Source organism: Mchenga conophoros, linkage group LG5 (genome assembly GCF_057382185.1).
Source record: "Mchenga conophoros isolate Kocher_MC1m ecotype Shallow Benthic linkage group LG5, M_conophoros_male_GT1.1, whole genome shotgun sequence".
NCBI lineage: Eukaryota > Metazoa > Chordata > Actinopteri > Cichliformes > Cichlidae > Mchenga > Mchenga conophoros.
The window spans coordinates 35420231-35434022 of NC_140530.1; the positions used below are offsets into that span (position 1 = coordinate 35420231).

At 40.2% G+C, this 13792-nt stretch overlaps 1 protein-coding gene across 1 annotated transcript in view; it reads right to left on the minus strand.

Moving 5' to 3' along the window:
* Positions 1–666: 666 nt before the first annotated feature.
* Positions 667–13792, minus strand: part of LOC146574993 (guanine nucleotide-binding protein G(s) subunit alpha-like) — a 39284-nt gene continuing 26158 nt past the window's right edge. The window contains exons 6-12 of the mRNA XM_085275124.1: positions 8975–9029; positions 7617–7690; positions 7431–7489; positions 7068–7188; positions 6095–6225; positions 3564–3631; positions 667–2941 (exon numbers count right to left, since the gene is read on the minus strand). Of these exons, the coding sequence (XP_085131250.1) occupies positions 2795–2941; positions 3564–3631; positions 6095–6225; positions 7068–7188; positions 7431–7489; positions 7617–7690; positions 8975–9029 (655 nt within the window). The 3' untranslated portion in view covers positions 667–2794. The remainder of the gene's footprint in view (positions 2942–3563; positions 3632–6094; positions 6226–7067; positions 7189–7430; positions 7490–7616; positions 7691–8974; positions 9030–13792) is intronic.

Sequence of the window (13792 nt, forward strand, 5' to 3'; positions counted from 1 at the left end):
TTAGTACCAAACTTTAAACAGCAAGTATTGTTGCTGACCATATCCATTCCTTTATGATCACAGTTGAACCATCTCCTTTATATAAAGCACAATTTCACAGAATTTGAATAATCTCAAACTAGTTTCTTCAACGTGTTTAAAATATTGACTGTACTCAAAGGGCCTCCACAGCCACCAGATTTCAACCCAACAGAGGACTTTTAGGATGTGGTGGAATGAGAAATTTGCATCATGGATGTGCAGCAACTGTGCGATTTTGTCATATGACTATAAACTGAAATCTCTGAGGAATCTTTTTCCAGCACCTTCTTCATGAAGAATTAAGACAGTTCTGAAGCCAAAGGTCGTCCAACCCAGTACAGGCAAGATGTACCTAATATAGTGGCTGGTGAGTGTATATGTGACTTTGTTTTTATTTTTTAATTTGTTATGCACTCTTTGTTCTTTCTCTATATGAATAAAACATGATATACTCTGAACAGTTACCACTTGTGATAAAAAAAAAAAGAAAAGAAAATAAGGTTAATAAAATATGAATCCCCCCCACTAATCATTAAGGACTGGATTCACTGCGTGGCTGAGGTGTTAGACAGCGACTGCTTCAGCTCGTGTAATGTTGATCTAATATACCGATTTCTAAGAACAAACCAAAGACTAAAACAACCGTTTCCTCTTGTTTGAGCAAAAAGAATTTGGTTTATGTAGAAACAAGCAATGTTTTGCAACTGGATATTTCCCTCCTCTCCAAAAGAGTTAAAGCTAAAAATAAAAAAAAGAGAAATGAACACCCACCCCGCTGCACCCAGAATTGCCACCACCTGAAAATATTTGCAGGTTACGGACAGAAAGCAAAGGAAACCCGGGCGACAGCTCACAAGGGTGATGGGGAGGTAAGTGTACAGTACATATATATAAAATATAAAATCTGACATATATTTTATATATATATATTAAATTGTGTTAGGATTCAGTATCGTTCACTACACAGCATTAAAGTGGTGTGTCTTCTTATCTTTTTTCCTTCATTTTTCTTTTTTCCAACGCTATCATATAAACCAGAGGAGAGTCAAAACAAAACAAATGAATCAACGAACAAACAAATGTGGGAATAAAATGGAAACTAAGCAACAGACGAAAGGCCTCCGCCCGATCCGATGCCCGTTCCCCGTCCCCCTCCACCCCACAACCACCCTCCCCAGCGGGAGGGGTGAGCTAGCCCGGACGAGGTGGGACAGACCCGTCCAGCTGTACAGCGCAGTGAAACATAACTTACATATTAGCTCATTTTTACACGTACAGTCGTGATCAAGGCACAGGGATCTTCTACAAGTTTTTTTTTTTTTTTTCAATAAAGTTGTACAAAATAATACATTTTACAGTCTGTACAGGAATAATAGTCCAGCAGTAAAATAAAGACAGACGTACTTAAAGCCAGGAAGGGAGGAGGTGGGAATGGGAGAAGTGAGAGAACAAGACGAAAGGTAAACGGTGTGGAGGTGGGTCATAGTGTGGACAAGGAGGCCTGTGAGTGCATGTGCACGGGTGTGTGTGTTAGTGTGTCCGTGTGTGCTGCCAGGTCAGAATGTCGCATCCAGCCCCGACGAGTCGTTTCTTCAACTTCGTACGTTCCTTTTGCGTCGTCATGCTTTCCTTGTTAAATAAAAATTCCACATATTCAATAGTTGTCAAATAGCAGCAGGAGCAAAGGGGGCGAGGATGTATATATTTTATATATGTGTGTATGTGTGTGTGTGGCTGTTGGAGGTTTAAATGGTGCACAAAGGCAGATCTCACACACACAGTGTACACCCACACACAACATGGGGTAAAAACTAACAAAAACTTAAAAGTTGAATTGCGTTATTACAGGAATATATAATATTTATATTTATATATTTATATATATATATATACATATTTATATACACACATATATAAATATCTATATATATAGCTTGGATTTTTTGCACTGCATGAAGTTCACTGGTATGCATGAGTTTATGCATTGTATGATATTCATCTTGTTTATTTTTTTTTCTTTTTTTCTGTTGTTGTTTTCTGCATCCCTCCTTGGTTGGATTCTTGAAGAGCCGTGTGGTCTTCTGTTAGAGTCACGCTCACGTCCGCAGGCAGCCATTAGTCAATTAGTCCATCTGTCCATCTCTGGGCACAAAACAGCCCTCCTCTGTATCATTTTGCCACCCTCGCTGTCTGCCGTTCCCTTCCTTCGTGTTCAGCACTAGGTGAATAAACTCGTCCCTCTCAGAAGGCATTATTCAATTTAGCCTCTGCCGACTTTGGAAAGCAGTAGAACTTGACTTTTGAAAGGCTCTGTGAGAGTGTATGCGTCTTACTGCTGTATTAAAACCTATCTGAAGTCGTCTCTCATATCTGTGTGTGTTTGTGTACCTGTGAGCATGTGTGTTCATTTAACTGAGAGAGAGCTAAAAGGAGAGTTCGCCTACACTCAGGGATTCCAGTCCTGACCCTCTTTCCTGGGTCAAAGTGTGGCTGAGTACAGCAGTCAGTCCAGGCTGATAGTTGATGATGTGGTGTATCTGTAACAACGTTTCCTTTGTTTTGAAAAGAGTCTTTCCGCTGTTCAGCTTTTCTGCAGTTGTGTTTATCGGGAGAAGCTGTATCGGAGTGGAGGGGAGGGCAAGGCGCTCAGTTGCTTGCTCAGATGTTAGGTGAAGTTGGTGGAAGTGGATGAGTGATTGGCTAACTGGTCGGGAGGGGGTGTTTAGCTAGGTATGATGATAGGTAGTTAGGTAAGATTGGACGCCGCTGCCAATCACAAGAGCTCATACTGCCGTAGGTGCATCCTCTGTATGATGTCGCGACAGTCATTGAAGACGCGGCGGATGTTTTCTGTGTCAACCGCACAGGTGAAGTGGGGATAACAGTAATGCCGCCCGTCTCCGCTGGCTGTGCTGATCCTCTGAGAAAAGAGACACACAAAGACTAGTTGGTACTGACGATGCCCGCAGAGTAACGCTGATCTAAACTTGTCTACCACTTTTTATTATATAGAAGGGAGTATCTGTATATTATCGTTTCTATATTATCATGTATTTTTTTAATGTAACTATTGAGCTGTCATACATTCCTAATATCCAAAGTTAAAAAAAACCTTATGGGCGAAAATCAGAGAACACTTATATATGCAGTATACTCATTAAAATATAATTATTCTAACACCAAACTGAGGGAGAACTTTTTTCCAGTGGCAGGTATTATACTCACCCACTGATACACATTGATAGTTTATGTACTCTGGTGTAGTGACAAAATCTACATCTCTGGGACATAAGCGGTCCATCAAATGCTCAAAAACACTGAAACTATGTTCAGCTCCTTCAGCAGTGCCAGAGTAGAGAGACTGAGTGGAGTTCAAGCCAATTTGGAAACCACATCCCATGTAAATCAGCCTCTAAAGGAATTTTGTCAGGAATATAACTCAAACCTCATATTAGTCTTTTATGTCATATAAAGAATAGAAAAAAGGGAAACTAAAGTCAAAGAGGCAAAACAGGTTTTGCCTCTTTGACTTTTGTACACACCAGAAATTCATCCCGTATGAAGTACTTTGCCCTGGTAACACGGGGATCTTCACCTGGCTCTGGTATTGCTGTTGGAAGAAGAAATCTGGTCACATTCGAGTCACCTTCACGCTGCAGCATTAAATAGTCACACGGTGCAGCACTGTTACCACAGAATAAACCACATTAGAGTTAAACTGGTAAAAATGGCCAATACTTTACTTGATCTCAGGACCGTAACTACTGATTCTCACTGAGCGTGAGGAGAAAAACCTCAGCATGTTTACATATTAACTAGGGGTGCAACGATACACAAAATTCCCGGTTCGGTTCGGTTCGATACTTTGGTGTCACGGTTCGATATTTTTTCGATACAAAAAAAATGTTCATGCCTTCTTAATTTGTCATTTATTAAAATTATAAATATATATTTTAACTCAAAAGTACAGTTTTTAAATTTAACCCTAACCCTTGTGCGTGTTTTTTATTTTGACAGCGAATGCGCACCTGCGGACCACTTATGTGCAGCCCTGGTTATTTAGCTCGTCATATTGCAGCCACAGAAATTATTTTGTCCATGAAACCATAAAGCTGCACTTTCTTTTTGCCTTATAGTCTGATTTGTCATAACTTCTCCGTTTTGTGGTAAGCTTTTCTTTGGCTGTCACTTCTTCACCCTGACCTGTCTTATTTGGCTCAGCAGAACTGAAATGCTTTTACACGCTCACTCACATAAGCTCAGCGATTCTCTGCGCGATCAACCTCTCACATGTGTAAGCTGCGGGAGATTTCACTTGTCATGTTTGCATAGTAAGCTAACGATTAATAAGACGATGTCAGAGGAATTGGTGCACAAATTATCATCACTCACAGATCAGTGCTGTCGCTCTCTATACACAGCTCGCACGATTGCAAAGTGAAAGCAAAAAAACAAGCGCAAATTCAAACGCGACTTCAATATGTCACATATTGACAGTGGCTCACCGATGCCAATGACATAATTACCCAGCTACATTTCTGAAAGAATGCAAAAGCATTGACATATATTTTTCCTACAATAGCCCGACGGGCAGGGCAGAGATAGATTTTGGTAGCCCGACTGAAAAAAATCGCTAGCTCCAGGACATCGGGCTAGCGATATTGCGAGCCCTGTATCTGATTGAGGAATCACTCATCTTTGGAAAAGAGAGTTTATTACAGAGAAATGGCTCTTTCCAAAATAAAAGCTATACTATCCGCTTCTTCTGGGCTATATTCTCAGCAGCATAAGGAGAATCATGTGCTAACAGCTGTCTAAATGACTCGGCTAAAGTTAGTAGCATGCTTGTTGTTTTTGTCTTTGCACTAGGATGATGTCGGCGTAAATGTGCAGTCATATTCGTTGTGTTCCCACTAGTGCTTTCAGGTTAATCTCGTTGAAATGACCTTAACGCCACAACACGGCAAATCTCCGTTAACGAGCTACCGCCGATCGCCCCGTGCATGGGGCTAGACGGCCAACACGTTAACGAGCTAACTGCGCTAACACACTAGTTCACACCAATGTAATTGAGCATTGCATGGCACATCCAACATACTGTTTTACTTTAGTCCATGACTCGCTTACCTTCAGGGTCATACGTCACATGAAAACCAAAATAATTCCAAACGCCAGATCTGAATGAGGTTCAATTTGCCTGTTGCAAGGAGAGCTTAACTTCTGTCTCGCTAGCTTGCCCTGCGCTCTTCCTTCTGACTATGCTGTCTGTGTTGAGCGCTCAGTGGATCTGCGCTAGTGCAGCCTAGGCGGAGTAGTCGAACACAGATTCACTGAGCGCTCAACACAGACAGCATCGTCAGAAGGAAAATTGATAAAATAAATTACAAATGTTGTATTGTTCGATACATATGCGTACTGAACCGAAAGCACTGTATCGAACGGTTCAATATCGATACGAATATCGTTGCACCCCTAATATTAACATGTCAGTGCACTGCGGGCGTTAGCATGTGTGACATTTCGATGGAGCACTCAGAACTCAAACTAACCAAGAGCTCCGGCCGTGAAGTCACACGGACACACGATCTAACTGGATAACAGGAGGCAGAGCCTTCAGTTATCAGGCTGCTTTGCTGTGGAACCAGCTCCCAGGGAGGACTGTATTAGGTGATCATGAACCATCCCTTTGTTATTCTGGCTTTGGCTCTGGTCGGTTTATATGCAACATCTGCACATCATAAAGTGTACTCTCCAGTTTTTTGTTCATGCTGTAGCCACGCTTCCGTTTCTTTGTCATCTCTGGATTGTTTCCCCTCTTTGAGTCTCGGTCTGCTGGTGGTCTCTCTGGAGTGCCTGTTCATAGTGAACTTTTGGATAATACAGCTTCTCCCTCTGATGTTGTACGCTCTCTAACTTGTTCCTTGAGATGAAAGTTGTTAACAGGAGCTATATAAATATTATTGTATTAAAGTGGACAGTTCTGGGGATGTTATATCATCAGGGATAATGTTTGGGGGGAAAAAAAGACTGACAGCAAGATGAAGATGAGCAGATCTAAGAGCGCCAGCCTTACCATCATCAGGCGTAGTGTAGCGTGCAAACTCTGGGAAATACTCCTCAATTTTAGATTTTCCTGCCAAAACCTTCTCAGCAAGCAGGTCCTGTTTGTTCAGGAAGAGGATTACAGAAATGGTCCGTAGCCACCTGCGGAGGGAAGTGAGCAAGTTCAGACCAAGGTTAGTTTCAGACCCAAAACATGTGTTGCTGGAGAGTCACTGTTTTAAAAGTAGAAATTACATTTTAATAGACTTTGGCTGGAGAACACGGCAATAATTTACTCTCTGGAGTTCTGGGTTAAAAAGGTCTTAGAGCTTCTGCCATAAACAGCCCATATGGAGTCAAAGGCGGACATGGTGTCTGCTCAGAGCTTTGTCCCTCTACATATACACCCTGAATCAGAAATTTCACATTTTCTTGATTTTCAGAAGAATTTTTTAGTGCACCGTTCACGTAAACGTATCGAGCGCTTTGTTTAAATTTACTGTACTTATCTCTGAAAAGAAATGACTTCTCTTACCAAACTAGCAAAAGCAGCAGCCCCTCAGATGACAAACCTTCCCAGCTTGATTTGTGTTTTCATTTGCACAGCTAACAGAAAGCTCACATCATGTCTCATGTTCTTTTGATCCTATTTTATCTTTGTTTTTTCCCCCGTATTTCCCTGCTGTGTGCAAGATGGCTTGTAACTAGGCATTCCTCTCAACTCAAAGTAAAAGTTTTATTATTGTATTGTATTGTTGTATATGACTTTCTTTTAGCCCAAACAATGGAAAACTACCAGTCACAGTAATCATATACTTCACTCTTAAGTTGCTCTTATGTCTGCTCCCTTAAAGAAAGGGACCAAAGTGTCACAGCATTTAGTTTCTATAGTCTTTTTAGCAACATTTCTTGGCTTTTATGACTCCCTTTTGTCTCACCTTCAAACAAAAAAAGACAAAAACAGAAAAGAAAGAAATGTGTCCAAAGAAGAATTTGTCTCCGACCTGTTGTTCCAAATGTTCTTGAAAAGATTGAGGGCTTCCTGTAGTCTGTTAGTCTGATTATCTTCTCTGATCACCATGTTGTAGCTGCTACTCGCCACCACAAAGATGATAGCTGTCACATCTGCGGCACACAACACAGAGCAGGATTAATAAAACCACTATGAATAAAAATACCCAAAAACTCAAGATACACAACCTTGTTCTCAACTTGGACTTTAAATGAACGCACATGCTTCAATCCAGTTACGGATTGCTGAACACTACATATATATCTGCTTTAGTAACTTTATAAACCCAATGACATGAAAAAAGCAGCAAAGTGAGTGTTAGATACTTCAGAAATAATTCAGGATCATCTCCTACCATTAAAACACTGGATCCACTTTCGCCGTTCATCCCTCTGACCTCCAACGTCGAACATACTGAGAGACAGAGGAAGTTAAAAAGTTTTATATTTACACTTTTAAAACAGTATTAATCCTTTTATTTGACTTTTTTACTTTCGCTCTATCGCACACATCGTGATAAATAAACATTGAGGTTGCTCACTGGAAATTAACTTTGTCTATTTGAAATCTTGTCTCGAAGATCCCAGATGTCAGTACTCTGCATCTTAGCAGGTCCTGAAAAAAAAAAAAAGGAGTAGGAGGGTTAAAGGAAGCACAAGTGGACAATGAAGCATAAAATGGCAGTAAATGGGCAAGAAGTCGACTTTCGTGAGGAAATAAAACAAATAAAGATAACTGATGCGTGCGTCTTGAAAGTCCATCTAGGGAACAGCATTTAAACTTAAATGCCGGGATGTGTGACACAGTTCATATTATGCACTTATCCGTATTGATACACATTATAAATAAAATAATTTTAAAAAGAAGCTGTGCATATAGTCCATTTTCAATAAGACATACTGAATAATAACACCTAATAATGAATAGTGTTTGTAGATGAGTAGATCTTTTGTAAAAACAGGTCAAAAACAATCAAATTCAAAGTTTTATCTGGCTATCTAAATCAAATAAAAGCAGATAAATTCCACACTCATTTTACTTTTAATTTTTCTATATTCACTTTCCATTTCCCACGGCACTGTTCTTACTCGCTTCTACGCTAATCACAGCTGATTGTACATAAAAATCTAGAAAGTATTCACCAACTATGATTTTAAAAACTGCCACAAATGTGGTAATTATAATTTTCTGCAAACATAACGACACACATTTTCTATATGCAAACATGCCCTGTGCACGGCTCTGCTGCCCTCAGTGGTGATGCGTAATTACAATGCCGTCATGAAGGTCTCTTCATGCTTTCCACGTCCACACGGGTCGTTGGGACGTGAACTTCTCCATCTGCACACGCTCGTTTCACGTATGATATGACGTGTACTGCAGTTCACATCCTTTGTCTGGTTCCGGCTACACAGTTAAACACACTCACACTTTTTACTTCTTCTCGAGTTTCCCCAAGATTAAACTTTGACACGTCACAGAAGGGAAGGCACAGGTGCCTCCAAATAATATACACAGAGCATGAGTGTGTCATGATGGGAACCTGAAAATCTGCTTACAGGTTGTTATTGCAATATTATTTGAGTTTGGTGAATAAATGCAAATGTCTGGCAGGCGTTGCTCTGGTGGTTCATCACCTTCAATCCTGTTTGTGTTATTACAGTGAACTAAAACTCAAAAAATGAAAGCTACAAGAGAAAAAAACATTTTGATTAACTGGAATAGAAAACAAAAACTACTCTCCATTTTCGTTTTTGCTCAATTTGAACATTATAGAATATACTAAACACTGGTGAACATTTTTAAACAATAAAATAACAGAATATAACTGAAACTTACAAAACTAAATAAAAATGATAAAAACTGTTATAACTGGTGTTTGAGTGCTGACTGCCTCACCTGATCAGTGGGTGTGTAGTCGTTCTGCCTGACCACATCAATCCGGTCTAGGAAGCTGCAAAGACAACACAAAAGCTTTTAAATCTCAGCTGGAACTGTATAGAAAAAATATATATACAATATTACAATAAAACGAATGTATTGCTTACTTTCACAGTAAATCAGTCCATTTTAACTAACCACAGTAATCTTCAAAATAAAACCTACTGAACTGTAAACGCAACTTAAAATCCTCCTTAACTCACCAACCTATCAGACTGGAAGAGTTTGGCTTCAAAAACGCACACAAACACAGGCCGAGCGCTGCTGCCGAGCACAGCAATGAGAGCTCGGGAAACATGGAGGATATGAGTCCCTGAATGGCCACGAGGGGGCGAGTGTTTGAAATCGCAGCGAGATCAGAGGCAGCCAGTCTGAGTCACCGGCAGCCGTTTGCTCTGTCAGACTGAAGAAGCCTCGTCAATGGAGCTGCTGTAGTAGTACTTGCACAGAAGGAGAAGTGTGTGTGTGTGTGTGTGTGTGTGCGTGGGTGGGTATGCAGGCCTACAGCGCGTTCATATTTTGAAGAGCGCCTACCCAAATGCATGTTAATGGTCTGTGTGAACGGGTGTATGCTTTCAAGGTGTGTGAGGCAGCCTGACGACTCTTTCGGAGTTGTCTGGACCACAGACACTTTTACACTAGTACCCGTCGTGTACATGCACACCAGCATTAATAAGATTGCCTAAATTTCACACAGGAAAAAAAAACAACTTCCCTATCATCTCCCTTCGAGCCACTGCACATGCATGTAAATAAAATGAAGGTGGAAAATTAAACTTCCAAGCTGTCCAGACGGGACTTTCAGATGTAAAGAGGTAAACATTATCAAAGAAGAGTTGCTCAGCTGTGGCATGGAAAGAGGAGTGAGCTGAATTCAGGCCAGTTATACCGAAAGGAATTTGGTGATTATCTTTAAGCAGCAGTGTCGCACTCGCCTGCACTGATCGAGCACAAGTGCTGCAGTTTTCCTACAGAAACTGAGCTGAAAACTTCACAATCGCAGCTTTAATATCATGCAAATGTTTCAATCACGGATTCTGCTCTCAAACTTAAACATTTGCATATTAAACTTTAGCCCTTCCTCGTGTGTGTTACCATGTTATATTAAACAACAAGATCTCAAGTAAATACTGAATGGACGTGAAATGCAGTACAAATAATTACAGGGTCTCCGACAGATATAGCTTGAAATGCAATGGGAGTCTTTCTGTAGAAAGAAACTTGAAAATTACCTCCATACAAATTGTTAAAATAAAACACCAAATATGCTAAATGTACTTTATTGTACCTTATTGTACTTTAACCTTAATGTACTTTAATGTACCTTATTCTGATGCATTTCTACTTCACAAAATTCCGGAACAATATTTAAATATTAAAGCTTTCCCCTGAGCAGCATGTTTTAAGCAGGGATGAGGGTTATAGTGCAGTAGTGTTAAAGTGTAGCCACACAGTTAATGCTTGCTAATTTAAAAAAAAATGAACAGACATGGCTTTGATGTGTTAAAGCACTGCTTGCAACTTCATCTAACCAATTTTATTTTAAATCTCTGCAAAGCTTCACCAACCAAAATGCTTTAAGTAATCCCTGACTGCTTGTTACAGAGTAGTTGCTAACATACTGCGTTCCCACTCTGTTCCCCGGCCCGCCCGGCTGTCTGCTTTGAATAATTGTCTACGCTCTATTCTTACAACTAGCAAGGCAAGACACTGGCCTGCAGCCGCCTCTCAGAGAACAGGTATGCAGCCCCCTCTGAGATAACTAGGAATGTTGCGGGCAGGGGTGAAATGTGACAGAAGGGCTGCAGGTAACACACTGAGAGGAACGGGGGGCTGCGTCTGCAGGCGCTACAGTGCTGGACAAACGGACAAAAAGACCCCTGAGCCAGGAAGGAGAGGGAGGAGAAAGGGTTCGCAGAGACAAAGAGCGGGCCATGCGCATTTCTCTGCACAAATGCGCACTGACACAGATATTCATGTAAAACACACAGAAAGACCATTAGGCAGTCAGCCGGTCTGGTACCAGCCGCTCTCTGCAGGGGCCAAGTGGCTCAGGTGCTCCCACACCTCAGCACCTTCGAGTCAAACTTCAGCCCATAACATTACATTATTAGTGAGCACCTCAACAACAAAACTTTCATTTTGGGTGAAGGTGAAAGCTACAGCTCTAATGATGAGAGTTAACATGCCTGCCCCCAACATCTGCTGAGGCCAAAATCTTGTTTATCTACAGCTCCGGTCTGAGGCACCAACACGCCCAGGACAAACACACTGCTCAATTTTTAGCACTTCTCCCTATTAATAGGAGAAGTGCCAATAATAACCATGCCTACTAAGATGAACTAAATAATAGTGGCTGCCCCAGTAACAGAGAGGTCTACGGTGTTATGTATATCCACAGGGTTATTCTGGGTAGCAGACAGGGTGACTTAAACTCTGGAAATATACACAGGTCACTTGTCTGGTAGCTAAAAATGACCCAGTATTTACAAGAAAAGCTAAAATTCATTCTTCTGTTTTCTTTGGGTTTCTTTTCTTCTTCTTTTTTGCAGATACAATAAATGTAGGCCACGATTGTGGAAAAATGAAAAATAAATACTCTAGCATTTACATATTTTTAAAATGTCATATTTACTTCAATTCTTTATTTGGATTCATTGTTTTATTGCCACACAAACAACCCTGAAGGATATTTAAATATGCTTGTTCAAATGTATAAAATAAAAATCACATGTTTTATCAATTATATTTTAAAAAATAGACTTTTTTTTAACAAAAGTTCAATTACCAAATTTCTTCTATATTATTGCTACAATAATTAAAGCCTATTGGACTGCTATGAAAACACCTTTTAACTGGATCTGCTTTGCACGTGTAATTTTGAACATGATGAAGTTGTTTTTGTTTTTTTCATGTGTTGAAAAACAAACAAACAAAAAAAACGTAACAGCAGCGGCGCACTGTCCCAACATAGCTGACAACACTCCCATAATGCATTTATCTTGTAAAAGTGGCAGTATTAGAACAAAGGATTACTCAGATTATGAGCTTTCATACGTCCTCATCTCTACTCAGTATTAGATTACTCTGACACACAACTGTGTCGTCCGGCCTGCAACCTTACAGCTGGTAAGGATAAAACAGAAACAGATCAAACGTAACAGGACGGAGCAGGTTTTTATGTTTTTAGGGAGCCAAATTTTCAGATCATAGTACTTTAATTTTAAATTACCTTCATATGAGAAACAGTTATGAAATGTCTCTTTTAAAAAAAAAAAAAAGCCAGTATTTGATCAAAGAACACATTAACTGTGTTAACAGTTTAATAGTACCAGAGTAATAATTAAAGTATTTTAACCTGTATCAGGGTTTGTAGTATAACAAGATACAAACACACAGCATCTGGAAAACTTTGCCCCACCGCGTCCGAGCAGCTCCGCTGTGTGACAACACACACGCAGACACACACAAATCAGCGAGCAGGATTGCGTCCCTAAAAAGCGCCTCTTTCCACATCTCCTCAAATCTATTCATGTCCAAGCAAGTTTTCAGAAGTTCAACCACCATGTCTTTACACAAAAGTAAAAAATGAAGACGCTCAAAAACCTTTACAAATACAGAAAATGCACATTCCCGAGAAGCTGATTAACAGTAAAACTGTAAAACAGGAAAACTGTGAAAACAAATTAAAAGATTATTAGAAGTTTACAAAAAAAAGGATACATTTTAAAATTGTAAATTTAAGTATTAAATCCTTAAATATAGTTTAGTGTCAATTTTACTGACAATAATTTGGCCATTTATTAACACTTAAATTTGTTTTTTCAGATTTACAAAAAATGCAGTTTAGTATTTTTTTTTACGTTAACAGGGCTTTAAATTGTGTCTTTATTGTTGCTGCAAATCTCACTGCAGACACTCAAATGTGTCACTTAAGGCGCCTGAAATCAATCTCAGCTGCACGAGAGAAAACTGAAGCTTTACAAGCCTCTGAAGCACCGAGCCCACTCAAAAAAATAAATACAAAAAAACCCAACAAAAAAATGGTCTCGGTGCTTCCTCAAGGTGGAGGTAATAGGTAGGTGGGGGGAGGGGGACGGTGCAAGACTTGAGGGGGTTACCGCTTCTTTGTACGTTAGCGCTTCACACTGCGACGAGCTGACCAAACCGAAGGCTTCGCCAGCCGATCCTTAATCAAACACACACCACATCCAGAGAGAGAGGGAAGAAAGAGAGAGAAGGCTATGTCTGACATTACAGAGCTGCTCCAAAAATAGCTCCCTGGCGCCCTGGCCTCCAGCTTGGTTGTCATGGCGACAGAACCACAGGCGCTATAAATAGACAATCGGCTCCAAATCTTGTGCTGCTGGAGAGAGGCCAGAGAGAGGGAGAGACAGACAGAGAGAGGAGAGGGAAAAGAAGGGAAGAAAGGCAGAAGAAGGGGACAGAGAGGAATGGAGCGAGCAACAAAGAGACAGAAAGAAAGAAATTCAGGGAATGGAGTGGGTTAGAGGAAACAGAGGGAAAAGTGCGCGAGAGAAGAAAAGGACAAAAAAAGAAGGAAGGCAATTAAAGAAGTAACACACGAGGAAAACAGAGAAAAGTGAACAGATTATAAGAGTAGGAAAGGTAGGAGGAGACGAGAACAGAGTGAAAGAGAAAGACAAAAAGAGAACGAAAGAGAAGAATCAAAGATAAAAATAAAAAAAAATGAACAGGATAGTGAAACATTAATAAAAGAATGGAAAGTTTAGAGGAAAAAAAGAACATAAAGAG